Genomic DNA, 27626 nt, shown 5'->3' with positions numbered 1-27626 from the left:
CAGTCTGTTGGCCCTTCCTGTCAGTACAAACCTCAAAAAGCTGTACAAACCTCATTGCTAAATGTCTCACCTGGCAACCGATCTCTTTAATCTCCTTAATTTTCATTGTCGTGCTCTGGTAAGTATCTGTGTGGTCTTCGGTGAGGTCACGCTGGGTAGACGTGCTCCTGGCATCCAGACTCTGGCCGCACGGCCCTTGCAGCCTTGTCTTGGCCCCACTGGCTTAGGAGTCTCTCCACCTCGTCTGCTGTCCACACAGGGAGGCCTCACTTTCCTCTTATGGGAATCCACTTCTGCAGATAGTATCGCACCTGATACTCAACTTGTGTGATTTTTCAGGAGTTACATTATTTTTGATCCAACAGGAATTTTTTTCGTGTGCAATTCAAATACTACACACGCACACACACACACACACGCACTCTCAAGCTTTGAAGGCTGTTTACCGCTGCTCCATATGCTCCAAGGTAAGTGAGTGTGATGTGCTGGCCCTTGGGGTAGTGCCCTCCCTAAAGGGAGAGTGCCTGTAGTAACTGGGACCTGACTCTCTCCTGGAGGCTTGCACTGTCGGGTCAGACCCCCTCGCCCCCAGACAGTTCCCACAGCTGTGTGGGGCACTGCTCTAGATCATGCAGCTGGGTCTTTTCTCTCCATTCTGGCTTCTCAGCCAAGCACTCCAAAATTAAATTTGGAAATTTAAATTGATCCATAGGACACATCTTACTGTTATTAAGATTATTTTCACTCAGTTTTAGTTCATGTTGTCTTTTATGTTGTTTTGTGCCTTTTACAAAAGTACCAAAAGCCACGTAGCTTTAAATTCCAAGACCGTAGGTGTGTACTGCACCCTCCTGCGGCCAGGCGTCCCCGCAGGTCCGTACTAGAGCTGACGGGGTTGGGAAAGTGCGAGGGTGACCCCAAACCTGCGGGAGGTGGGTGGGGTGGGGGAAGTTAGGAGGGAGCTCTCTTCCATTATGGGATTAGCTGATTGCTGTATTAAAATGAGTCCCTGCTACGCCTTAGGTGGTTTGAGCTACTTCCATGCTAACAGCACGTCTCAGATCTTCAACAAAGCACTTTTACGAGTCATGCACATATCTGAAAGTAAGCATCGCGGACCAGTGAGCACTGGGGGGGGGGGCGGAGCTGTCGCTTTGGAATACTGTGCTCCAGTGCTCTGAGTTGGTCATAGGCACATAACAGAATGAAACAGTGGGGTGGACTACAGAAGCCCTGGGTGGCTGGCTTCAGTACAGCTCCGTCTCTACCAGCAGACTTGGAAAGCTGCCTCGAGGCTCCCAGTGTTCATGGGGAGGGTAGGAAACCTGGATGGCTCCTGTCCCTGGGTTCTTTCCCCTCCATCTTTGAGGGCGAGGGAGGCCCAGGAGAAGGCCTGCTTCTCAGCTCCTCTTCACCCCTGCCTGCTCTTTTCTGCACATCAGTCAGCTCCTCACTGATGCTCGACCTGCTTCAGTTGACAGAAAGCTGGGACATGACTGACGGCCCTTCTCAGCACATTTACATCTCAAAATTAAAGCTGATGGATACCCAAAATGTATAGCATGCATGAGGGACATACTTCTGAGCTAGTTGCTTTTGATCCTTTTTTGTTATCTCAGAAATGTCATCTTCCAGTCACTGGTAAAATACCCGACTTCAGCCTCGGTGAGTAGCAGCCTCGCCCCCAAACCATCACCTCACAGTTGGGGTATCAGGTAGCGTGCACACACACAGCAGAACCCTCCGACCCCACAAGGACCCCCATCTGCCTTTCTGGCTGGCTGCAGAGCATGTTTCTCTGGGTTGGGGTGGCTAGATTTGGGGTACAGCTGGTATTGGGACCGTGGTTAGAAGTGTTCCCACGTTGACCTGGGTACATGTCACGTCTGGGTACATCCCCTATTCCGCCTATAGAACCCACTGTTGAGGGAGTGGTACACGGCTTGGGAGGTGCCCTGGGCTTCCCTCTCGTCCCCAGGCCACTGCTGCTGACCTTGGGTCATGAGTAGGGACAGCTGTCCGTGAACAGGGTGTGAGGGGACCTCCCATTAAACAGGGACTTGGAGGCTCTATCTGCTTCTCCCCACGAAAGGATCAGCAGATGCTTTGTGTCCTCCAGGTGCTGTGATTCACATAGTGCGGTTCTTCTCCCCAGTTCCTGTATGGCTGCTTTTCACGTATAGAAGCTACTGCCGCTTTATTTACTTCCCTAAATCATCATGTTTCTTTGTTTTGATAACCTTATTTTTTTCTGTTCTTTTTCAATGTTGGGTCAACCTCCCGCTGTTGTCAAGGCATGAAGAGGGCTGAAAACTTTTTTTTCTAAAATGTCCCTGTTTTATTAGTGTTTGGAAGTGGAATTCTGATATTCGTAGGCACAATCCCTGGTATCTGGGACCCCTTAAATGGCTTGGGGACTTAAAACACTGAGATTCTGAACAGATTTTGATTGGAAAATGAGATTTCTAGTTTCATCTAGCTTTGAGAATTAGAATGCAAAACCCTAACCACCTATACACCCAGATTCAGATGATTTGGTAAAGCAATGTGATGCAGATAGAAGTATTTCTCCTATAAGTTCACGGGCAAGCCACACAGATGGTTCACCTGCTTGTGAAATGGAACAAGGAGAACACGGATTGTCACGAGGATAACTAGAGGCGTGGGCTCCAGAGACACACTTCGGAAGTCCTAAGTGGAAACCAGTTTCCTATAATAAATACGTGGGGGATACTAGGACCCAGGAATGTTTTGTAGAAATGTAAATCCTTGGGTGTGCACAGTTACGGATTTTATCAGTTACATGAGCCATTTTTAATCTGTCTATTTCAGAGTTGTCATTGGCAATAAAATACGGTTGGGGACAAATCAGACCTGGTACATCTGAACCAAGGTTCTCTCCCCCAGTTAGAGGGAAATCCAAAACACGTACTGATGAAGGATGATGTAGCTTGACAACTCTTGATGCTCTCCATACGACTGGAATTTCCTTGGTGCTCAGTGATACTCTTGGTATTTCAGACTTTTACTTTTCACAAGCTTAAAAAAACCCTGGTTAACTTCAGAAAATTAGGTCAGGGAGAGGTTTCACGTGTACACAGACTTGAACGTTGGGAGATGAAACTGCCAGTAGTGACCAGTGCTCCCCCTTAGTCGTGCTGCAGCCGCTGGAAGTTTCCAGCAGGATTGGCCTCCCTCCACCTGCCCTCCAGTGAACTTCATGTGACCTTGGGGAGCTGCGGGTCTACTCTGATGTCTAAAGACAGATGCTATGGGGCAGTCCCTTTGGTGGTGTCTGTTCTAGAGTCCACGGTTCTCTCTGACGATGCCACCGTAACCCTTCCCATACGGCACATGAGTTTCAGGGGCATTTGCATGAAGTTGTAGCATTCTTGATTTGAAGTGTGACGATGCGTCCCCGTGCACATAGCTATATTTGCTTCCGCAAACCAAAGAAGTTTTGCTGAAATGAAAGCTGGGCCCTCTTCTAGTGCCAAGAACCTGGAGAAGTTCAGCCAGAAGCACGCAAAGGTAACTGCTGCAGAGCCCCAACTCTGGTCTGCACAGGGCCAGCAGCCTTGGGGTTTTCTGCGCAATGGGACCCTTTGGGACAAGGGATGGACGGAAGGGTCAGTGGGCTCTCCTAACATGTCCCTAGCCCCCTAGGTGGGTTGGGTGAACTAGTAGACAATTTGGGTACAAATGATACTGGTTAAAATCTCACCTTATTAAAACTATGGTCATGCCTGTTAACCAGTTTGAGAGATTGCAGGAAAGCAGCCGCTCCACTCCCAAGTGAGTCTCGGGCCCGGCATCCGGTCCTGCACGCACAGTGGGCCGCTCACCAGATCCCAGTCGTGTAGTCGAGAGGAGGCACCTGTCTCCCCACATGGCCTCAATTCCGTTTTGTCTGAGTGGTTCATGTGGTGGAAGGACAATCTGACCGGTTCTTTTATAGATTACCCATCCAGCCTGAATCAGGCTTTGGGTTCATTTTCAAAATACAATGTGTGAAACTATTACAATGAGGAAGGGTGACTTGCTTCCCCAGGTATATACTTGTTTTTTGTTTTGGGGTTTTTTCCCCCCCTTTTTTTTTTTTACAAGTGGAGAGTTCTGTGTGTCTCCATTAAGGTGTAAGTCACTCAAATATTGGACATCAGGAAGAAAAAAGCCTAGAAAAGCTTTGTGGAGTCCAAGCCATGACAATTTGCCTGGGGATCTTCATAAAGATGCCCTTAAGATTGATGTCTAGTCTGAAGAGCATCAGGAATGTAGCTTTTGCTTTTTTGAGTGTTAATTTGGGAATTATACATGTTTTCTGATACAAAAGCAAATTGGTACTTGGTTATGTTTCCAGGAAAACTCACTTTAAAATATTCAGGCAATGGCACAAAAAGCAAAATGGTTTTCTCTTGCTACTGTTAATTTGACTTTTCACACCAGGAGAAATCTTGCCAGTCAGCATGGAAGTGGGTAACTTCGTTGTGCACGTGTCCCGCTGACTGAGTGTAGAACTGCCTCCCCAGCCCCAGAACGCACGGCACGGCGCCCCACTGTGTGCCCTCTGAGCCCCGGCCTTGCCTTTCCTGCGGTGGAGACCGTGGGGCAGTGTCTGCCTGCCCTCGGCTGCCCAGCGCATTTAGGACCCCCTGGGAGTGGGGGGCACATGGAGGTCGCTGGTGGTGGGAATCGGGCTGAGTTTTGGAGCCACTGGGGAGGGAACACGTGTGGTGTCTCAGTTGGGACCTTTGGGGACTCACCTGCACCGTGGACACACCCATACCTGAACCCTTGTCACACCAATTCACTGTTCTTTTTTTGGCTATTCCAACCAGTCACTGAGTGAGCCCACCTGAGACCAGTGTGACCCATCTGGGGATTTTTAGGGTAAACTGGTACTAGTTTGGGCAGGACCAGAGCACAGAAGGTTTAGAGCAATTTGCTGCTGCCCTGAGGGTTTCTCACCGGTCCCTGTAAAGGGCCGTCTCTAGACGTGGGCGTCTGGGGCTGCTGGGCTGTGCGAGCTGTAACCTCACCTGGGCAGCTGCCACTTCCTCGGGGGGAGACCTGGGCTCCCGGCTCCGCGGAGGCCCGCCAGTGCCACCCAGTGGCCAGCGATGCTGCAGCACCACAACCGCCTGGCCCTGGGACAAGGCCCCAGTCTCGTGCTCCTTGGGAAGCGGCCGATTAGAGTGCATACACATGAACCTGCGCTCTGGGCTAGGCTTCACCCAAAACAGCTCGTCTCCGTTACAGACAGGCGGCCAGATCCAGCAGAAACCGCTCCATCTGGGGCAGGGGCCTGACCCACAGGGGCAGCTTTTCGTCCCGTAGCTGCTGAGGTCCCAGCAAGTTAAGTCCTGCCTGGCCTGGTGCTCAGGCGTCACTGGCCTTCCCCACAAGCAGGCCCCAGAGTGTGGGAGCTGAAGGAGGCTCTGCAGCCGGACTGGCTTAGGCTCAGCTCCCGGCAGGCTGTCTCAGCACCGTGGGCAGGTTCTGGGGGCGTTCGGGCACCTCCCCTCTGCTGACCAGAGGGGTCCCGCAGTGCCTGGGGGCATCAACCATCTCCTGAAGACACCCTTGTGTGCTTTTCTAGACTGGTTACGCGATTATTCCTCGCCCTTGTGTAAATTTATACACGGTGTAATACGTTCAGTCAATTCAGAGGAGGAATTTGCAAACTCAGTGTCTACTCTTCTCAGAAATACTAGTGTTTCACTGTGCGGACATTGCAGTGCTCCACCAACCGGTCACTGGCAGCAGCTAACACAACTCTGGTTTGCGATGGGACCAAATGCAGCTTGTGTCTGCAGCACTTGCCGGATTGGGCCTTTGGCACATTTGAAACATTTCAAAGTAGAAGAGGGTCATGTCCCAACTTGCTGGTGGAGTCCATCAGTCTCAGAGCATTGTACTAAGAATTTGCTTATTTACCTAATTGTGCCCATTTATGTACTTCCCAAAGTGCAGGTAAGGGATAACAGAAGTTGACTATAACTAGTAGCAATTAGTTCTGTAAGATAGCAATGTGATGGTCAAGGAAAGCCATCCTGTACTTTTTAAATAGATTGTGTTTATTTACCATTAAACCATTCGTGGATAAAACGTCACTTCAGTCACGTATTTTGGGAATGTCCTAAAAATAATCTTGACTTGGCTTTTTGCTGAATGGGGAAATACTGGTTAGACCAGTGGCAGTATTGATCTTAGATTCTGATCGGGACACCTTGCAGTAAGTGCTTTTAAAGTTAAATTTTTCGTCTGCAGCCACTTAAATGTCTGGTGTCATGGACACAGGTGTCTTGTACATGACCAGCCTCACTGGGGTTTCTGAAGTGCCTTAGGCCGGCTTTTTAAGTGTGCTCTTAAAGTACACTCAGCAGAGTTGGTCTTCAAGAAGGGCAGGGACTGAACTGGTTCTGGGCCTCACTTTTCACAGTGGCTGCTCGAGGTCCGCGTGCCGTGGGCCTTGCCATCCTGGCCCCTTGTCCCTGCCGTGCCACCTGTCCCTCCCAGCCCCGGCTTCCTCAAGAAAAGGGACTGCCATCTGTTTGATTTAACCCCAAACTAGCCATCCCCCAGGCAAGGTGGACCTTGCAGCCAAATCTGAGCTGGTAAAAAGTGGTTTCTAAATGCTGGGGTATGGTACCGTAGCCTAAGGCTTAAACACGCAACATGATGAGGTACTCGGGGGGAACCTGTTTGCCGCAGTCCTGCCGCGTGCCTATTGTTTACTCTGAGACGTCCTCATTGCTTTGTCACATGCTTTCTTTAAAACTCCAGCTCCCAGGGACACAGGACGTTGAGAGGTGTGGCCCCCGGTGACCATGGGCACGGGTGATGGGGAGCAGAGTGGATGTGGTGCAGGAGCCAGCTGCTCCGGGGGCGGAGGGCCTGAGGCTGCCGGCAAGGCCCAGGTTCCGGAGGACAGGCCACCTTGGGCAGGGGCGGGCGGGACGCATGAAGTCGGAGGGCTTTGTGGGCCGAAGATTCAGGATTTAAAGTCCTAATTGGCGCCTGGTAGCAAAGTACTCAGAGCACTGTCCCTAGGTGGGATCCATGTGGGAGTGCCGTTGTTGGAAACTTCGTAAAATGAGGAAGTTGTGTTTCTCCTGAAAGTGGGGAAAAGTTGAGGTTCCAGGGCCTTTAGCTCCCATTGCAGCGCTGGCCTCCCCGGCTGCTCGAGGAGGGACGACCTTGAGCAGTGGCTCTGGCCCTCTGCCAAGATGGCCAAGGACCCGTGGTGGCCTCGGAGACACTGTTCATTGGGTTGGGCTTCTGTGGGTAGGATCTCCTCTTTTCCCTCAGATTTGAGACCTCTCCCTCGTTCGTTCGAACAGTGACTGGTGACTGAGTGAATGATTTTTAATCCCTGGGAAAACCCGAAAGATCGCCGGAGCATGTGTTGAAGCTCCTTGTTTTGGTGTTTGGGAGGCTCCCCAGTACAGAGTCTGAGAGAAGCCTGTCCTGGGGGACGGAGTTCGTCCGGGGGTCCTTCCGGGGACTTGACTGCCACCCTAGACGCGTCCCCACGGGGTGTCCTGGCCTGCTTACTGTGCCCGCTGTTCCGGTTCGCTCTGTCCCTCTGCAGGGTGTGGAGCCTTGGCCGTCTGTGGCCTTGCTGTGTGCACAGATGCCACGGCTCCCTGGCCGGCTCTGCCCCTGGAGGCCCCGCTGGCCCTGGGGCCAAGGGGCCGCAGCACTGGCCCCCAGCCGTTGTCTTGCTCGCCTGAGACCTTGATGGAGATGGTCTGATACAGTATGGGTATAATTAGTCCTTTACATCCTCTCTCTGGAGAAAAAGTACCGGCATCACAAAGATTTTTGTGCAGGTTGAGGGGTTTTGACTTACGTAGCTTTCTACTGCAGTCCTCGTTTAGACCAAAAACACTAATTTATTGTTCTGCCCAAAATGGGGTCCAAGCAGAGGGCTATCCTTGGGGCCGCCAGTCACACAGCCTCTCTGAGTGTCAAGTGACTGACCTTCCCTGTGCTGCAAATCCCCATCTGCTTTCCCTCTTTATCCACGTCCTCATTTCCACTTGACTTTGATACAGACAGCAAAGAGCACCTGCATGCTGCCCCAGGCCCTGTGGTCCGCCCTCCCGAAGCCCCAAGAATGGGCAGGGGGCAGCTGAACGTCCATTTAAGGGGAATGTGTCTGTCTGACTTGTCCTGAGATTTCCTCAATTCGTGTTTACAAAAACTGACACTTGAAATCTTAAAGTGCTCTTCCACATCATTTTATTGATGCGCAGTTTGCCTTTCGGCTTTTAAGCTGTGTTCATGATTTAAATTAAGCTTGTCATGACTAGGGTTTGTTGCTTGAAGTAAAAGGTTTAACATAATAACGTATAGCAAAGCATATTTTTCTGAAATAAGGTGTGGTCACGGTCACCCATATTGGTGGCAACCCTTCATTGTAGCACTTTTTTCCTGGACTTAATAGTTAATTATTTTAAGTTGCTCTCCCACAGTAATGTGGCCTCACTAAGCGTGTGCGCATCTTTTTTGCAGCCACGAAGGAGGATAGGCGGGCGGAGGAGAGGACCACGGCTCCTAAGAAAATGGCCCCTGCGGGCCCCTCGGCAGGCAGCAGACAACCTCTGCCCAGAAATCTCCTTCCAAAGAAGTCTCCACCCTTCGCAAACGCAGCGGCAGCCAAAGTGGCCATCAAGAAGTCGCCCTCGGGTTTCAAGGGCCCTGGACCCAAGCGGCCCTGGCTCTCGGCCACCCCCTCGGCCGGCGCTCCTGCCGCCAAGCAAGCAGCGCTGGCGCCTGGGGCTGCCACAGCTGCTTCCAAAAAGCTACCCAGCTCGGCCGCGTTGGCGGGGGCCATCCGGAAGCCAGCGGCTGCCTCTGTGCCCTTGGCTTCTCCAGCCCCAGGACGCCTGGGGACCTCGAACCCCGCCCTGTCACAGCCAAATTCGCAAATTCGGCAAAATATCAGACGCTCCTTGAAGGAGATTTTGTGGAAAAGGTGGGCTGTTCTTCTTGATTTCCTAAAGTGGTTGAGTGTGATCATTTTGTGACTGTCACGCTTTAAGGCCCATGCGGGCGCAGTGGTTCATGTGGCCTCTTCTTGTTCCTTCTAGAGTCAACGACAGCGATGACTTAATCATGACAGAAAGTGAAGTAGGAAAAATCGCCCTCCACATTGAGAAGGAGATGTTTAACCTGTTCCAAGTCACAGATAACCGCTACAAGAGCAAATACCGCAGCATCATGTTCAACCTCAAGGACCCCAAAAACCAGGTGTGTGCAGGCGGCCCAGAGCGGGGCTTGCCAGCTCTCGGGGTCTCCCAGGCACACCTCACAGCGTTCATCTGGACACGGCATCTGGAAGTTCTCGTCCTTGCAGTGCAAGCCAGAGGGTCGCCATCACACCTTCCCTGGGCTCGGGGTGCGGGTTCGCACACACACTCTCAGGCCCGGCCTGGTCTCACCAGCTGCTTCTCTCCTAAACATGGCTGTGAAGTTACGTTTGTAACATTTCCTTGGCTCCAAAGTAACATCCAGATTCTTAAGCGTATGAGTATCTCTGTATTTGGGCTTCAGACAGCCTTTTCAGCCTTCTTACCATCCCCTCAGTTGAGCGAGCCCCCCGATCGGGGCTTCCTTAGAGCAACGATGAGTGGTCTTGAACATGCCCTGCGGTGCTCCCCACTTGGGCAGGTGCTGTGTGCTCGCATGGTGGGAGGGCCTGAGTCCTCCCAGCAGCCGTGGGTGGGCAGTGCGCATCCAGTGGGGTTGAAAGGAGAGTTCCTGGGAAAGCATTAGCCACTTGCCTGGTGTGGGTCCCCTGCCTCTCGCCCTCCGGGGCTCGCCGTCTTCGGGCCTCCTGTCCGACGGCCTCACGAACTCTTCCATGTGCTGCGAAGCAGAGTCTCACTTCCTGTCTCATCATGGTAACCTTGTGGAAGAAGCTATTTCTTGCTACCTTTATTCCTAACTCTGTACCTTTTTGAGCTGATTCTGTTCTCTCTGAGGTCTTTTTGGCAGAGTCGGTGCAGCGTGGTGCACGAGGGCAGCTAGCCGACTCGTGCTGGCGGTGTCTGGCCCCTGCTGGGCTCGGTCCTGTGTGTCAGGCTTCCGTCCGCTGCCGCTGGGCTTCTGGTGGAGGCTTCTCACGCTGCTGTGGTTTTCTTGTATTCTCTCTGGTGTCTTAGAGGCAGACACCCAAGTGTTTCTGAGCAAGCGAGCTAAAGATGTGTGTTTATAGGGGCTCTTCCATCGTGTTCTGCGTGAGGAAATCTCTTTGGCAAAACTTGTGAGAATGAAGCCGGAAGAGCTGGTGTCTAAAGAGCTGTCCACGTGGAGGGAGCGGCCAACCAAGCCCGTGAGTGCCATGGGGGGTGGCGCTCGGTGCTGGGCCTTCTGGGTCTCCAGGGTGTCAGCTGAAGGGCGAGGCACGAGCAAGGCCCCCTGAACAAGGTTTCATGCTCTGTGTCCTTTTCGTCTCAGGTGATGGAGTCCAGAAATAAGCTGCACAGTGAGAACAAGAAGACCGCCACTAAACAGGACCCTGTGCCCGACATGGAGGACTCTCCACCCGTGTCCGACTCCGACGTAAGCCTTGGGGACTTGGGGAACAAACGAGAATGGAATGAAAGTAATCTTCCCAGGGTACTTAGGTCTCTGAGTTATCGGGCAAGACCCTGAGCTTGTGACAGGCGCTGTATGCAGCGGCCCTCTTCCTCGTCTTTGTGCCAGTGGCTGTTCCTAGCCCGGGCAGCTTCTGTGCTGTTGCCGTGGAGACGGAGGGATGCGTGACCTGCTCAGCTGTCCCCTCTTCGCCCTGCAGGAGCAGCAGGAGTTGGTGCGGGCCATGCCGGAGAAGAGCACCGCACCCCTCCTGGACGTCTTCAGCAGTATGCTGAAGGACACCACGGGTCAGCACCGGGCTCATCTGTTTGATCTCAACTGCAAAATCTGCACAGGTGAGCGCAGTCTGGGGCACGAACCTTCGGAGCTGAGGCTTCGTTTCCTTTTGCCTCAGTCACCGATCCTCCTAATCGTGATCGTCCTTTCTGAAGTGTATGGTGTTAGTCTCTATAATGTTGCTTCTGGGGCGCCTGGGTGGTTCGGTCGGTTCAGTGTCTGCCTGCGGCTCAGGTTGTGGTCCCGGGGTCCCGGGATCGAGCCCCACCTCAGGCTCCCTGCTCCGCGGGAAGCCTGCTTCTCCCTCTGCCTCTCCCTCCGCTTCTGCTCTCTCTCCCTCGCTCGCTCACTTTCTCAAGTAAATAAAATCTTAAAATGTTGCATTTTTTAATTCTTATAAGAAATTATTTACTTGGGAGCAAGCTGTGCTCTTGAATGTGTGGGATTTCTCAGGAAGGCCTTCCTCATGTTCTTCAGGTCAGGTTCCCTCATCAGAAGATGAGCCAGCTCCAAAAAAACAAAAGTTGTCAGCTTCTAAGAAGGAAGAGTCAAAATCCAAGTATGAGACCTCTCTCTCTGAGCCAGTTCTTAGCTCAGCTGATGAAGCGATACCAGAAACTCTGCCCGAAAATGCCTCTGAGCCAGACCTAGAAAGTGCTTCTCACACGCACCCGGAGAGAAAGTATTACCCCGTGCCGCCAGGAGACAGCCACCCAGAATCCTCCGCCCTGGAAGGCCCCTCCTGCCCAGTGACATGTGGGGGCCCGGTGCTCACCACGGTCACGGTGTCCGGCCGAGACCCCAGGACTGCGTCTAGCGGGTCGTGTACGGTCACGGCCCCCGCAGCAGCCCGCCCAGATGGTGCCCACCCAGCGGAACCCCGACAAGACGTCCTGAAGCCCACTGTGACCTCGGTGACGGTGCCCAAGTCCATACTAGCTAAGCCGTCCTCGTCCCCTGAGCCCAGATACCTCCTGCCGGTGGCGCCGCCGCGCGTCAGGTGCGTTACATGTGCCACACGAACAGGCCATGGGTTCCATTTCCCGTGGGTCAGCCGAAGGAATGGGCGGTGGGGGGGTCCTGCCGTTCGGCTCCGAGCCACCCGGAGTACAGCCGCACTCTGATAGTTTGCAGGGGCATGAGAAGGCCTGGTTTTAGCATGCCTGGTCCTTGTTTTAAACACACATCTTGAAAACTGAAATGTGGTCTTATGGTCATTCAGGTTTGTTGCCTGTTCAGTTTATTTTTTCTTGACCAGAATGTCCATGGCATTAGGGTTGAAGTAGCTAATTTGAAAAAGCTACCAAAACTTGCAGGAATTTAGTCTTGCCTTTATAATTCCATAAAATCTCTATACTTTGGAAATTGAGCAGAGAGTAAGATTGATCTGTTTTCTCTGGTTTTGTTTTACAGCCTCTCCGAGTCAAGGTCCCCTCCAGAAGGAGATACAACCCTCTTTTTGTCTCGACTCAGCACCATTTGGAAAGGATTTATTAACATGCAGAGTGTAGCGAAATTTGTCACTAAGGCGTATCCCGTGTCGGGGTGCTGTGACTATCTCAGTGAGGTTAGAGCTGAGAGTGAGAGCGTGTGTGTGTGCGCGCACGTGTGTGCACGTGCGTCTTCCTTAGCTAGCTGTTCTACCCAGTGTCGGGGTCAGGTGTGTGGCAGCCTTCCAGCAGAGGGTCCGGATGCATGCGCACTCTGAAGGCACCGTAGAACCTGCTATCATGAGTCAGCAGGTTAAGCGGTTTGGACACTGGTAGAAATTCAAATGAGAAGTGTCCCAACATTTATGAAAAAGCTTGGGTCGTTTTCCTCCTCCCTCTGTTCAGTGAGGGCATTGAGCCAGTGTGTGTGCATTGCTGGCTGAAGGCGGGGCAAGGCACGTGTGACTGTCTTGGTGTGGACACACCACAGCTCTTCACTGTCCCAAAATCAGCGTGAACAGCACTAGTACGCACAACCTTAGCGAGCAGAAGTAAGTCGCTTCCGGATCGTGTCCGAGTCCTTGCTTTGCGTACACATTCACAACAGATAACCTAGAAATGTTCTGCAAAACATACTCCCGTTTGGCAGAAGGCCATCATGCTGTGCTCATGCCTGGGGACCCGTAATCCTGGATGCTAACCAACCAATATTTAGTGCTGGTGTTAACCATTTTCTGTGGAGGAGTTGTGGTCTTCTTGAATCTCGGGTAGCTTGGTGCCTTGAAATTACTACGTCAGTCTAAAGTGCTGCAGTTTTACTGGTCATTTACCCAAAGTACGTTTTGTTTAGGACCTGCCGGACACGATTCACATTGGTGGAAGGATCACACCCAGAACAGTTTGGGATTATGTCGGCAAACTCAAATCTTCTGTGTCTAAGGTACCTGCCATAGTCTAATCTCTGCACCCGTGGAGGAAGGCGTTTGTGTAAATGCAAGTCTTTCTTGATGGGTTAGTACTTGCAACATCAGCCTATAAGTTATTAAATGTTGCCAGGTAAATGTTTAAAATAGCGGGATAACTGTGTGGGTAACACGGTAATGGCAGTTTTATTACAATTTACATGAATATGTGTGCGGTTCAGGGTCGATGAGAAACACAGGCACCATGTCTCCCCATTGTTTCTGTGACTGAGGGAGCTGGCAGGTGCCGGAAGGTGACCTGGCTCCCGCAAGGCCCGGGCCCTGGGTCTGGAGGCTCTGAGCCCCGGAGTTGCAGCCACAGCTGGGCATGCATGCATGGGGAAGGGCTGCGGTTTTCCTCAGGCGCACGTGGGGCTCAGACCCTCTGGTCTCGTTGAGCCTTCCCATTATGGAGCCGCACTCGGCTCTTGTGTAGGTCACACAGCCAGGTGATCGGGACCACTGTCCTCACAGTCCGCGTCAGACTCTGCTCTAGGCCAGCACCGCAGCGGATGACATGTGGTCCAGGGACACACAGGAAGGGCTGTTTCGGGAATAGCGGGGCTAGGAGTAGAAGTGGTCTTCAGGAGATTGCCGCCGAAACCAGGGTTTGAGTCCAGCAGCCCGATGCTGGGGCCCCTGCTGTCCCTCCCACTCCATCATCCTGATGCGCCGGGTGACGGCAGGACTGTGGGGACCGGGCCGAGAAGCGCTCGTTTCTCTCGTTTCAGACGGCCTTTGAGGTTTAGATGGAAGCTGAGCGCGGATGCCTGCTCCGAGCAGCCGCAGGCCAACGCTCTCTCGCCCTGTCTCTGTGCTGCAGGAGCTGTGTTTGATCCGATTCCACCCCGCGACTGAGGAGGAGGAGGTGGCCTATATCTCTCTCTACTCCTATTTCAGCAGCCGTGGCCGCTTTGGCGTTGTAGCTAATAACAGCAGGCACGTCAAGGACCTCTACCTGATCCCACTGAGTGCTAAGGACCCCATTCCATCCAAACTCTTGCCCTTTGAGGGACCAGGTAAGCGCCAACTTTGTGAGTGGTGACTGTGCACACCTGACCCCACACGTCCCTTTCCTGCCAACACCACGCGGGCAGATCTGCCACCTCACCCAGACCGTGGCTTTCTAGCAGCAGGAACGAGGAGTGCAGATGGAGCCCCGTTTAGCTCTAGAGCTCGGCTTCTGGGATACCGGAGGGTGGCGCTAGAAATGCCCTTACTGTTGGCATGAATTGTCTTAGAAAAGTGACATGAAGAGGGGAAAATCCCACAGCGTCCAGCCAGCTGGTCATGGCCTCAGGTCAGTGGAGGCCAGAAAAGGGCCGGACAGGAAGGTGATCCTCACAGCGGGCTTGGGGGATGCTTGTGCTTGCCCCGCAGCTCCAGGGTGGGCAGATGCCAGGCAAGAGATACAGGAAAGCTATTCTGTGTTTGTTCATTCCTTAGAAAGCGGTGCTTTTAGAAGATTATTTACAAATTAGTTCTTTAAAAAAAAAAAAAAGAGCTCAGATGTGTCAAGGGGTTGAGGGTGATTCCAAAGGGGACATGGTGTGTGAGGGGCCCACTCCTGTTAAGCCCTGAGAAGTCCACGTGACTGAGTACGCAGTTGGCAGAAGATGCCCACATTGAAGTGTCTCCTTGGTCATGAAGTCCCCGAAGGACGGAGACTCCGGAGAACGCACGGTGAACGCTCTCGAGGTGCTTTGTTGTTCTAGAGCCACGGCTGAACGCCAGGCCCTTGCTGGCGCTGCCTAGACCTGGCACCTCTGTGGCCCTGGCCCTGTCGCCAGTCCCGGCCAGTGTTCCCGCCGCAGCCGCATGCCGTACTCACCGCACCTAAACCGTAGCTGGGCCCAGCAGGGCTGCTCGGGCCAGGGCGCGCCACCCACACGCACGTCCGGGTCCCGACTGGAGTGTGTTCTTAGCGCTTGAGCCGGGCTCGGTTGGTCCCTACGTGTCAGAAGCCGGCCCGCAGTGCTGTGGGCTGGTATCCGTAACTGGGGGGGTAGATAGCTGCCAGCACACTCCAGCGAGTCACCTTAATGCCGAGTACAGTTTAAAAGCAAAGGACTTGAGGGGGTCCCCTCGCGAACCCTTGGGGTGAAGAGACGCCCCCTAGCGGGTGGCAGAAGGAACCTTGCTGGAGGTTCTTGGCGAGCAGCTGTGTGCAGCGTGCTGGCCCGCTGCCCGGATGACCGTCCTGAGTCCCCGAGGGTGAAGAGGAAGAAGCTGGCCTCCCAGGCCCTGTGAAGAGCCTCCAGTCAGTCACCAGCATAGAAGCTCGTATGGAGGATGTAGCGTAAGCAGAAGCGTAGGGTTCCCTGGTAACACAGACACTGGGTGTTCACAGAGCCGCGGCTGAGAGCCGCAGCCTCCCTGAAGCCAGGCTAAAGCTCCTCCCGCCGCCCCAGCCGCGAGGTCCGCAGGGGGTGAGCTTCCCGGAGACGTCACTGTCGGGAGCAAGCGGAGGCCTGTGTGGAGGTCCCACTGGGTCAGGGCTGCAAGGAGCTGGGCTTGATGCGGAGGCAGGAGCAGGCTCCCTGCAGTGGACAGGTGAGGAGACCCTCCAGCAGAGCCGCGGCGGGGGAGCCCAGCTGGCAGAGGGGCGGGGGTCGCAAGGGACACTTCCAGGGTGACACAGGGACAAGGAGGGCGGCGGGGTGGGTGGCACGCGCCAGATCCGCTAAGCGTGATGGCCACTGACCACCCGGACACGCTCGGTGACTGGCCGCCTGCACTCCTGAAGCTCCAACACCACCCGAAGGGCTACCCGGACGACCCACAGACTTCCATCCACAGTAAATACAGGACAGGAGGGAGGGCTTTAGAAACGTAGTCATCAGTGAAATTGTGCTCATAAGCTTTTGAAGATTTTTTGTAATTTAAGGGACTTCTAGGTTTAACTGTATTTAGCATATATTTTTTTATTCTTCTGATACCCCTATTGCCATCATGACCTGTGTGTATTTTATACACTTTCCTAGTAAACAACCTGGAGCCCCGGCCAGGTTCTCTGCCTGACCTGCGTCACGTACCCATAGCGTGACTTGGCGCTCTTTAGATCCAACTGGCCGTGTGTCCTGGTTTCGTGGTGTGTGCCGCGTGTGAAAGGCTGGGCGTGGGCGTGTGTCTCCCGTCGTGGAGGTCCCTGTCCTCGCAGAGTCAGTCTCTGCGTGGCACCCCCGTGAAAGCGTGGCGTCCCTCAGCAGAACAGCCGGCGAGCACTGCCCAAGCCTGATGGGGGCGCCCTTGACTCCCACCACAGCCCACTCTCCTGGGGAGTCCCCTGCGCTGCCCACAGTTGTCGCTTGCCTGAGGTCGCACACCCCGCAGTCGCTTGTGCCCGGGTCTGCACCTCCCCCGTCTGTCACGCTCGGTCTCTGCGCAGCACACGAAGCGCAGGCCTCGGCGGACACGGGACTCCGGCTCCGGCAAGCCACCGGTCTGGGTGAGGGGCCTGCTGTGTAAGCAGGAGGCGGGGAGGGTGTTGCAGAAGGGCGTGACCGGCTCTCCCTGAAGCTCGGTTCGTGGAGAAAAGCTACCGGTGCCCTCACCTCCTGGACTCGCGGGCCCTGTAGATGTCGTCCATGTGGGATTCTCCCCAAACTCCTGCTGTCCACACTTGAGAAGCAGGACACAGAAGGCTCCTAACCTGGGGACTCCGCATGCGCCTGCCCCTCGGCCAGTGCTGAGTGTTTCCCCAGCGTCGGGCTCCTGACAGTAAACATGGAGCGTGTGTCCACACGTGGCCGCTCCTCGGCCCACACACCAGGTGTCCACGCAGCATGTCAGGACACACCCAGAGCACGCTCAGCTTCTCTGAGGACGTTTTCGTCTGTGTGAATTTGTAGGATTTGTCCATTAGAAATACCAGGTTGTCTTGTTCTGTCCCACGTGTCATTCTTAATAACCTGACGGCACAGTTTCAGAAGACACCTGGAAAGCCCGAGTTTCTGATCCAGCTGACGTTGGACGTTCATCTTACGGCCCCCTGTGACCCCGGCAGGCCGGGACCGAGGGACTCGGTAGGGCGCAGGCTCCAGCCTGGAGCACCTGTGGAGTGGTGGTAGGCTTCCAGGATACGCACGGGAGGGGGGTGGGGAGGGAGGGCAGGGAGTCCGCCTGCCGGGTGCTTAGTGCGGAGGGCGGTTTCCATGAACCCTATAAACCCATGGTGCCGTCTTCTGCATTCACTCTAACTGCTTTCTGACTAGCTGGAAACTTCTGTGAGGTGCAGTCCTGCCAGGTAAGCGCTCCTCAGTTTTCCTGTGTGCGTGTGTGTGTGAGAAAGAGTCATGGCTGTGCCCACGTTCTCAAAGTCAAGTATGGTATTGAATTCAATGTACCACTTTCTTCTTCGAAATCAATAAAAATATTTCATGGAAACTGGTCACTGTTTGTTTGAATTTGAACCATTTGGTAGCTCTTGGTACCTGTTACAGGTCCACTGGGATGGAGGACGAAAGTCTCCACCTTTATTTTTTATAAGCCAACACGACCCCCCCTTTGGGCGTGTAGCCCGGACGAAGACAGACAACGCTCTCCTTTTACCTGAAACGCGCGCTGGGCCCAGTGGCTTTGTACGGGTCTTAGGGATTCAAAATTGGAAAGAGGGAGAGGTGCGTGTGTGTGCGTGTGTGTTATGCGTGTGTGCGGTGGGGGTGCAGGGTTGGGGGAGGTATATGGTGTCTCCCCTGTATTTGCCAAGTCTCTTTCTAGGCAAGTCATACTTCAGAACTATGGCCTGTTAACTCCCACACAGTTTCTGTTTAGCAGGAGTGAAAATTTTGTTTTGATGGATTCAGACTATAAGAGTTTTCATTTTAAAAAAAATAGAGTGCCAGATAGATTTGGGGGTAAGAGCATTTTGGTAGTTTTGGGTTCGGGAGTCCGCTTTCAGGTAGTTTAAAACAAAGTTTTGTCCCATGCTGTGTCAGGCTTGAGGTGCTTGGGGGCGGCCCAGGGCCATGCTCCCAGCCCCTTCACCTTCCCTGGCCTCCCTGCCGCTCACACGCAGGAACACAAATCCTGGCTCGGGTCTGGTGTCAGGAAGTCCGTTGGCACACGGCGGGGCAGATGTCCCCAGTCCCTGGGTTTGCCCACTTTTTCTGTACGGGTCTGATTCCAGCCGTGGAGACTTGAGGCTAGAGACCTTCCACTGAGAACATTCGGGGATGCCTGCATACTGCCTACAACCACAGAGGCTTGTGCGACCCACGCAGTCCCCTGAAGACACATCTGCTCCGGCATTTCGGAGCGGGTGGGTGCCGACACCCTTGTTCCGAGTGATCACTCCTCTGGAAATGGAGAATGGCACCCCTAGCTGCAGCTCCTGTTGCAATCTCCCACCCCCCTAGTTGCTTGTTTTCATCGGCTTTATGAATTAACAAACTTAACATCTCTCAAAAGGGCGGTGGGTAAGTAAGCATCTCTGCTTCTAACGATGGACAGAGGGAGGAATTTTGCAAAAGCAGAGAAGCAGCCCTGTGCCCTGGGCTGGAGCCCTTGGTCTCCATGCTGCAGCCGGTGTGGCCACGGCCGCTGCTGCACCTGCTCGGACACCCTGTCCTCTCCAGGGGAGCACTTGGCAGTGGGCAGGCCTGCAGAGGGCCCTGGCTGGGAGTGGGACGTTCTGGAGGAGAGCCGGCCCTCTACTGCCTCCCCAGGTGTGGGCACCCATTTGCTCTTGCCCAAGGTCACCCTGCCTGCCACCTGCCCTGTGGCAGCAGAGGGCAGGGTCGAGTCGGGCGCACCCTCATCTCAGTAAAGGTGGATCCTAAGGCCCGAGACAGATCGGTGAATTTTATTGTTCCACAAATGTCAGTTATTGCCAAGGTGCTAGTTACACTTCAGATATTTGTGCAACCATAACATGAACACACAATTCAGATGATAAGATCTGACTATTTCAAAACAGACGTATGCATTTTTGTGACCACCCAGTTTAAATTTAAAATCTTGGCGAAATTCAAAACTGGAACTATGAGTCTGGAACTTCGTTAGATCACTTACAGATCTGTGCAGATGAGGTAGTTGAGAGTTGAACGCTACTTAATTAGATGCCAATGTCCAGAGAGCTCGCTGCTGTCAAAACAAACGTAAATACTGAGTAACTTAACCATCTTGCCTGTGATGACTAGGACAGCAGAGGTTGGAACCTACAGAGCGTTGCCGAGGTTAGGGTGTAGTGATTGTTTTCTCCAGTCAGCCCGTGAAACTGTCGGGGAGTTTTAGTTGGAAGGGCACACTTCACCAGACCCCAGACCAGGTCTTCCTGGGTTTAACACCGTGACTTGCCCGTCACGCACAGCTTACTGACCTGAGACTTGACCCCCAGCCACAAGCCTTGACGTTGGTGCGCCAGGAGTTGGGCTTTTCCTTAAGAGGGGCACAGCCCTCTGCGTTGAGTGCAGTCGTGGGGACTTCCCCTCCACAAGGCTCCCCAGCCCTTGCTCACGCCCGCCCACCCACCCCCCCACGCGGCTGAGTACACTCCTTCACTTTGGCTCGCGTGTCAGGTTCCTCAGGGAGAGCCAGGCACCAGACACTCGGTCCAGAATGGCCACGAGAGAGCCGTTTCAGCAACTGATCATACCCAAAACTGGATCTGAGTAAGCAAATGTTCAGTAAATGGCTGTTAGAGTAAGAGAGATGTCATTCGAAGTTAAAATACCCTTAACTCATGTTAATTAGGGAATGAACTTGATAGATTACCCTTCATGTCTGCTGAGCAGAAACATTCGGATAGGACACTCAGGGTGGGCTGCCTGACCTTCCAGTCTCTATTCCCTCCTTTGCCAGGCTCTTCCTTTCCTGGATACACAGCATTGGGGGGGGGGGGGGCGGCCAGGGAGAGAATGTTCTGGAAGCCGGGTCTCTAATGAAGGTGGTGTTCAGGTCCTGGTGTGTTAGGTCCATGGGCATCCTGCTCTCACACACGAGCCTGTGAAGCAGGCCCTTCCCGATGGGGGGAGGGAGGGTAGCACTAGGTTGTGTGCGCAGAGGCTCCGTCTCCCCACCGCACTCTGGCATACCTGATTTTCCTCCTCGGGGGCTGGATGGGCCATCTTCCACCCTCGTGTGCTCCGCCTGTCAACCCAGCTCTATTGGAATTTGGGAAGATTAACAGACATTTTGGAATTATATAATGGTGTCCAGAAACAACTCTTTGACTTGTGATCATCTTTAAAACCAAAAAGAATGGGAAAACTACTGATTTTCAGTAAGTGAAAGCTGTATACAGGCAGCATAAATGCCTATATACTACAGCAACAACGTATCAGGTGAATTCATAAAATTTGATTTTAAGTATCTTAACGCTATTGACAAATTTTTGCATATCATTTCTCCCTAAAATTACTGTTTTGTGACTTGGGTTTTTTTGTTCCTCTTTTGGTGTTCTGGATTTATTATGAGCGTGGGGCGGAGAATCATTATTGAAATATTAACACTCCTGATGTACGATTCAGAATGGAATAATCTTTTTTTATTTAAGAAATGATTATGTTTAAGAGCTGTCCTGTGCCCAGAAACCCCAGGGTCTTCCGCGTGGCCAGTTTCCTGAACACCCTGCGCTTGTGTCTCAGCGCCGTCCTGTGCTTACAGAGACCGTGAGCACTACTTAGCTCTTGTTAACTGAGTGCCTTTCTAAACCGAGAAGAACATTTATGTTAGCCATTTCAGTCAGCACAGTCCTTCCCATTCACTGCGACTTGGACACCAGCAGCTAGTGAACTTACTTAATGGCATGTGCGGAGGTGAGCATCGTAACCAAGTTGTCGGACTGGCCCCCTGATCGAACCTTCAGCTTCATTTCTGTAGAGCAAATCCTCAGTTAAGACAGGACAGGCTATTGCCTTTCTGATGTGTTAGCAAGAGGCAAATAAAAGAACACAGCTAAGATCTTGTTGAAAAACCCTCCTAGTGCACCTTGCCTCACTCCCTGTAGGTTAGCAGATGTTGATATTTGCATAATGGCCTTCCCCACCTCCTCTCTCCTGCGGCTGCTTTAGCAGTATATCTGGTGTTCAGATCTATAACGTAAATTGTGACAATCGGGTGAATTTACGCGTGAGCTGGGCCCTGGGCTCTGTGGTCGTGGCTCCGCAGTCTTGCAGTAAACTCTTCAAACACTTGATTTTACTTTGCCAGTGAGTTTCTTCCACTACAACCCTTAATAGGGTTTGCATCTGAGGAACAAAGGCTGAAGTTAGGTTCTAAAATTTGCACAAATATTTTGTTTTTCAGGTCTTGAGTCACCACGGCCCAACATAATCCTTGGGTTAGTAATCTGTCAGAGAATAAAACGTCCTTCAAATGCTGGAGAATTAGAGAAGGTAGAGGAGAAGCGGATCCGCCCTCAGACCCAAGAAGAAACAGAGGTTCCAGTCTATCCCAAAGTGCCCGCGGCCCCGCAGTCTGAGAGGAAGCCCCCCAAGTCCCAGGTGGGCTCCGGGGACATGGCGGTCAGCACCACACCCCCAGGGACTCCTCCACCGCCGCCTCCGCTGCCGGAGCCTCCTGCTGCGCCAGCCTCGTCCTCTGTGTTGAAGATCCTATCCTCGCTCAAACCGGGAGCCACGAGCAGCGTCCCCTCAGCCCCTGCAGTGGCTGTTCCGGCGGCCGCTGCCTCTGCCAATTCCTCCGCCCCGAAAACAGCCTCGCCCCTGGAGCACATCCTGCAGACCCTGTTTGGGAAGAAGAAGTCATTTGACCCCCCTGCCAGAGAGCCCATGGAGTCCGCCCCAGCCTCCCACCCAGACTCCAAAGCCAAGGCCGACGGCGGGCTGCCCGCGGCGCCTTTACTAGATCCAATTGTCCAGCAGTTCGGTCAGTTCTCAAAAGACAGAGCTCTGGAGGACGAGGAAGACGACAGACCGTATGACCCCGAAGAGGAGTACGGTCCTGAGAGAGCCTTTGACACTCAGCTTGAGCGTGGGAGGCGCCCTGATGTAGAGAAGGCCCCCGAGACCGCCGAGCGGGAGGAGGTGGCCTATGACCCAGAAGATGAGACCATTTTAGAAGAAGCCAAAGTGGCCATCGACGACCTGCCCAACAGGATGTGTGCGGACGGGAAGGGCGGCGCCACGGAGAGGCCTGGTGAGCCCTCGGCCCCCGGAGCGGCCCCCTCCCTGGTGGAGCAGCAGAAGATGATAGAAGAGCTCAACAAGCAGATTGAGGAGCAGAAGAGGCAGGTGGAGGAGCAGGAAGCCGCGCTACGGCAGCAGAGGGCCGCCGTGGGGGCCTCCATGGCGCACTTCTCCGTGGCCGAGGCACTCATGTCGCCACCCCCAAAGTCCTCCCTGCCCCAGGCCGAGCTGTTTCCGCAAGAGCAGCAGGCCGCCAGCCGCCCCGCTGCGCTCCCTGGTGCCCCTCCAGCCGCCGGCCCCGGCTGCGACCCGCGGCAGAGTCGGGACCCCCGGCAGGCCCGGCGGCTGGCCGCGGATCACTGCGAGAGCGAAGCTGGCTCGAGGCCCCCCACAGCCCGGGAAGAGGGTGCAGAGACTGCCCTGCCAGCCAAGCCGGACGGCCCCAACCACGAGCGCTCCTTGAGCCCCGTACCGCCACCGGCAGATGGCGGCCCGCCCTCGGCGGGCTCGGGCAGCATGCCCAGACCTGCCCGCAAGGTGCTGTTGCCCACGCCCCCCAGCACCGCGTTTCAGCCTGGCTTCCCTTTGCAGAACGACGGGCAGAGTTTCCCCTCTCCTGGAGGGAGGGACCCTTTCTCAGGCCCAGCGTGTACCTCTCAGGAAAAATCGGTTGGCTTGACCCAGTACGAGGATCCGAGAAATGTTCAGTTTGCTGAAAAAGGTGACCACCCGGCAGTTGAAGCCGAAGGAGACAGAGAGCCACAGTGCAGACCCGGTGAGGGGGCTGCCACGTTCCCCACAGCTGGACAGAGAGGAGGGGCCCCTCCGCCCCCATCTCAGGGCCAGCGTGACCCAGCACCACGCGCTTTTGGGACATCGGGGCTTCATGGCCCCAGTTTCCCAGGACCAAGGGGGCCAGTCCCTCCGTTTTCAGAAGAGAATATCGTTTCTAATAGCGATGGGCCAAGGGGGCCTCCGCCGGCCAGATTCGGGGCCCAGAAGGGGCCCATCCCTTCCTTGTTCTCAGGGCCACACGGGCCCCCTCCCTACGGGGACGGCAGGGGTCCCTCCCCCTCCCACCTCGGGGGGCCCAGAGGAGCAGCACCGCCCCAATTTGAAGAGCGGAAGGACCCCCACGGGGAGACAAGGGAATTCCAGGACAGCCCATACGATGAGATGGCCGGCCCTGCCCCTCAGTTTGAGGGGCCAGAACAAGCCCAGTTCATGGGGAGTAGGAGCACGGCGCCTTTCCAGTTTGGAGGCCAGAGAAGGCCTCTGCTGTCACAGTTTAAAGGGCCCCGAGGGGGTCCCCCTCCCTCCCAGTTTGGCGGTCAGAGAGGGCCCCCCCCCGGCCACTTTGTGGGCCCAAGGGGGCCGCATCCTGGTCAGTTTGAAGGACCCAGAGGCCAAGCACCAAATTTCATGCCAGGACCCAGGGGGATCCAGCCTCAGCAGTTCGAGGAGCAGAGGGTAAGCTCACCGCCGAGATTTGCCAACCCCCGGGCGCCAGCACCCCTTCCGTTTGGCGGACCCAGAGGGTCTGTGCCCTTTCCCGAGAAGAGCGAGCCCACACCCCCCCGCTTCCACTTCCAGGGCCCGCCGGCGCCGGGGCTGAAGCCGGGCCCCAGGCCGCTGCTAGAGCTGCCCAGCCACCCGCCGCCGCACCGGCCGGAGCGCTGGGAAGAGGCGCCCACACAGGGCCCTGAGGCCGATTTCCGTGAGGGCAAGGGCCACGAGTACAGAAGCCAGGCCTTTGAAGGGCGGCCGAGGGAGCGGTTTGAAGCCGGGCCCAAAGAAAAGCCTCTGGATGAGCCCGAGGCCGCGCTGCCAGAGAACCGGCCGGGCAGGGCCCTGGAGGAGCGCCGGCGGGAGCGAGGGCGGCGTTGGAGCCGGGAGCGGGACTGGGAAAGGGGCCACGAGCGGGGCCGTCACCGCGACAAGGACCCCGGGCGCGAGTGGGACCGGAGTCGGGAGCGCGGTGCAGACAGGGACCGGGGGCGGGAGCCGGAGCGGGCGGCCGAGTGGGGCCGGAGCCGGGAGCGCAGCCGAAACCGGGAGCGGGAGCGCAGGCGGGAGCGGGAGCGGTCTCGCAGCAGGGAGCGCGGCCGTGACCGGACCCGTGACCACGGCCAGGAGCGCAAGGACCGCAGCAAAAGCAAGGAGGGCGCCCGCGACCCCAGAGCTGAGGCCCCTCGGGCTGCCGCCCCCGCCGCGCAGACCTAGCGGCCGCCCGCCGACCTCGCGAGACCCGCGGCTGCTCCGGCCCCAGCCGCCCGTGCGCAGCCGGCCTCCTGGAGAGCCGGCCCCAGCTGTGGTGAGCACGTGGTTTTGCAAAGAGCTGCGAACTTAGATGCAGGATAGAATATTCTGGACTTCAAAAGTTACTGTAATTTTGTGTATAGTGGTTTCTTACAAAATTTCACATCTTTACAATTCTGATGCTTTTTAAAAAAAATAAGAACTCAGTATTTCCATTTAAAATTACTGAAATGGGAAAGTGTCTACAGAAGCATATTGCTTTTTCAGATTATAAAGTTATCTTTTCCAGTAACTTGACCAGAGTAAATTTTAAGGGAATTTCCGTGGACCTTAGAGCCGTACCTTTACTGACATCTCTGTATCTCTGTTTCTGAAAAGCTGCGGCAACGGGCGGGCGCGGCCACGCGCAGGCGGGCGGCGGCGGGGAGAAGGCCTTCCGCTCCTCCCGGGGATGGGGAGAAAGAGCTTTTACAAACGCGTTTTTCTTTTGTCACGAGGAAATGTGAATTACAAATTTTAACCAGGAAACAAAACATTTCTTAGTTTTGCTCACTTTTCGTATATCACCTTACATGGTTTTTTTTCTCAAAAACAGGATTAAAAGCTACATCTGTCCGAGTAGAAACTGTTGCATTTTTTAAATAGCAATTTATTGAGAAAGGTGTAACCTTTACCAGCTTAAAGAAAGTGAGAAAAGAAGCCAATTAAGTGTACTTTAAAACGGGGGTGGGGGGTGACTTTGATTTGAATAATCAGGAGCATTTTTGTTTGTGAAACTCAGCCATCCCCACAGTCCTTCCTGTGGCCCAGGGAAAGTGCCCCCGCCCCAGACCGTCGCCCTGGCCGGTGATGCGTTTTAAAGTCTGTCATTGAAAATGGAACAGTGTTTGTGTGAAGTCTGAGACAGAAAACAGTGACAGCAGCTCTAGCTCGAGAACAACAAACCGGGACGCTGTTGACCCAAACGGCGTCCCGCTCCTGGTCGCGTATTTTCAAGTACTTCCAAAGAGGGAAATAGAGAAAACCTTGCTAATTTATTTGACTGTACAAATACACTTTCATAATTTTTTTATATTTTCATAAACTTACTTTTGCAAGTGTAAAATTAGAGAATTTCATTCATTCTTTGGAGTCTATTCCATTGTACATCACTACAGATTTTTCACTTTCTAGCACAAACGTTCAAATGATACCAACGAACACGGAGAACTTGGTGATTCGGTGTGACTGGTTCCAGACCAAGCGTCAGTAGGTTAAATTACATTGAAGTGGCGTCAAGTTCCAACATCTAATATGATGTGAAGGGTTTTTTACATGTAAAACAAATTTTTCTAATTTAAATACACAAATGTAAAAATCAAGTGTGTTTCTTTAGGTTTACTTGATAGAAATTTCTGTAAATTGTATTTTATATTGCAAAGTATGATATCACTGTACATTAAAACATGCAACTCCATAGGTTTTGTTACTTGAAGTAGAATAAACGTCTACAGAAGGTTTTCTGTCCCTCGTGTGCTGTCGCTTTTCCCTGTTGGGACTTTGGGGCTGGACGGGGGGCCCCCCACTCGGCCTCGGGTTGGGTGACCCGCCCTACTGCTCTGTCTCCTCCGTGTGTGGCTAGACGCGCCCCCCAGTGCCTGGTGCTGCTCAGGGAGCACGTGGTGGGGCGGACAGTGTGGCCGTGGCCGTGGCCGGTAGGCTGATGCGGTGCCTTCAGGCCGAGGAGAACCGACACGTGGCCATGGCTAGAGCGTAGGCACAGCATGGGCCTGGGGCTAGTCACCGCTACCCATAACTGCCCTCAACCTGGTGACCCCTTGCCCGAACTCCCCCTCCTCAGCTTGTGCACCCCTAACTCCGCTGCGTGCAGAAGCGAAGACATCCCTTCCGGCACGACAGGCCCCCGTCCCAGCGGAGCACGCAGCCAACAAAAGCCTGTGGAGCCTGCTCATTTGCGGGGCACCCTGAGGGGCCAGCCCTGACCGTGGGGGTGGGGGGCCGCTCTACGGAGAGCTGCTGGCTGCCCAGGCCCTGCAGGTCGGAAGACCCCAGCTGTGCAGGACAGACGCTAAGGAGTGCTGAGCATGGCGCCCAGCTCCCAGACTCGTGAGCCCTCAGGCCTGCAGACTGCCATCAGAGGGGTTTCCCCAAAATGTCAGGGAACTGGGCCCTACGTTAAAATCCTCAGTCCATCGTCTGCTCCTCAGATGCTTGGCTTTGTTTGTGTTCATCCCAAAGCCTGTCTTTCAGAGGCTCCATGAAACCTTCCTGCGGCACCAGGCAGCGCTGTCCTCACCCTGCCACCTGTCACGCCATCACCCCTCCAACCTGTGACCCCATTTAGCCAATGTTGCCCACAATCCAGGGCGCCCCGAGCTGTGTGTGGCTCTCCAGAAACCCGACTAGTGAGGAGTCCAGCTTGAGGACATGGCCAGGCAGGGCAGTCCCTGGGACTCGAGCTGCGGGGCCTGGCGGGGGTGCCAGCGGCAATGACAGACTTTAAAACGCATCACCTCACCTTCACCGGCCAGGCTGCGCTGCGTAGAGGTAGCCATGAGGGAGCATGAAAGGAGCCTGTTCCCCAGAAAGCTGGAAGGGGCTGGCACGCTCCCCAGCTCCACCACACACCCGCTAGCCCAGGGACCCACCTAGAGGCAGGGCCGGGTGGGGGGTGCAGCTGTGGGGACTGTGCGGGAGGCGGAGAGAAGCACGCGCCCCTGTGGGCAAGCCCGACGGGGGCCCCTCGGAGGGGAGGCAGGGACGGGCCCCGACTGCTGGGTCTCCTTGGGACAATGCGGTAGGCGCTCACCATCGGACCCTGGGGGGAAGACAGGAGCACCAAGACGCCCCGTGACACGACACCCAGCAGTAACTGCTGGTAACATTTGCCTATTTTCCCTGAATCTTCTTCCCCTCTATTTTTCTTTCACAAAACTGGGATTCTATTACATTCTTGTGTCTTTTTTTCATTTGTTTTATCCTGGGCGATTCCCAAAGGCATC

The 27626-nt window shown here is 54.5% G+C and overlaps 1 protein-coding gene across 1 annotated transcript in view; it reads left to right on the top strand.

Annotated features, from left to right (window-relative positions):
* DIDO1 (death inducer-obliterator 1) overlaps positions 1-24646 on the top strand; it is a 31935-nt gene extending 7289 nt beyond the window's left edge. The window contains exons 6-15 of the mRNA XM_021677863.1: positions 8521-8983; positions 9099-9258; positions 10226-10342; positions 10468-10572; positions 10808-10943; positions 11362-11884; positions 12298-12451; positions 13165-13254; positions 14100-14295; positions 21524-24646. Of these exons, the coding sequence (XP_021533538.1) occupies positions 8521-8983; positions 9099-9258; positions 10226-10342; positions 10468-10572; positions 10808-10943; positions 11362-11884; positions 12298-12451; positions 13165-13254; positions 14100-14295; positions 21524-24588 (5009 nt within the window). The 3' untranslated portion in view covers positions 24589-24646. The remainder of the gene's footprint in view (positions 1-8520; positions 8984-9098; positions 9259-10225; positions 10343-10467; positions 10573-10807; positions 10944-11361; positions 11885-12297; positions 12452-13164; positions 13255-14099; positions 14296-21523) is intronic.
* The last annotated feature ends 2980 nt before the right edge of the window (positions 24647-27626 follow it).

The sequence above is a fragment of the Neomonachus schauinslandi genome, chromosome 10, assembly GCF_002201575.2.
Source record: "Neomonachus schauinslandi chromosome 10, ASM220157v2, whole genome shotgun sequence".
Lineage (NCBI taxonomy): Eukaryota > Metazoa > Chordata > Mammalia > Carnivora > Phocidae > Neomonachus > Neomonachus schauinslandi.
The sequence above is the reverse complement of the archived record's forward strand: the minus strand, read 5'-3'. Positions and strand labels throughout refer to the sequence as shown.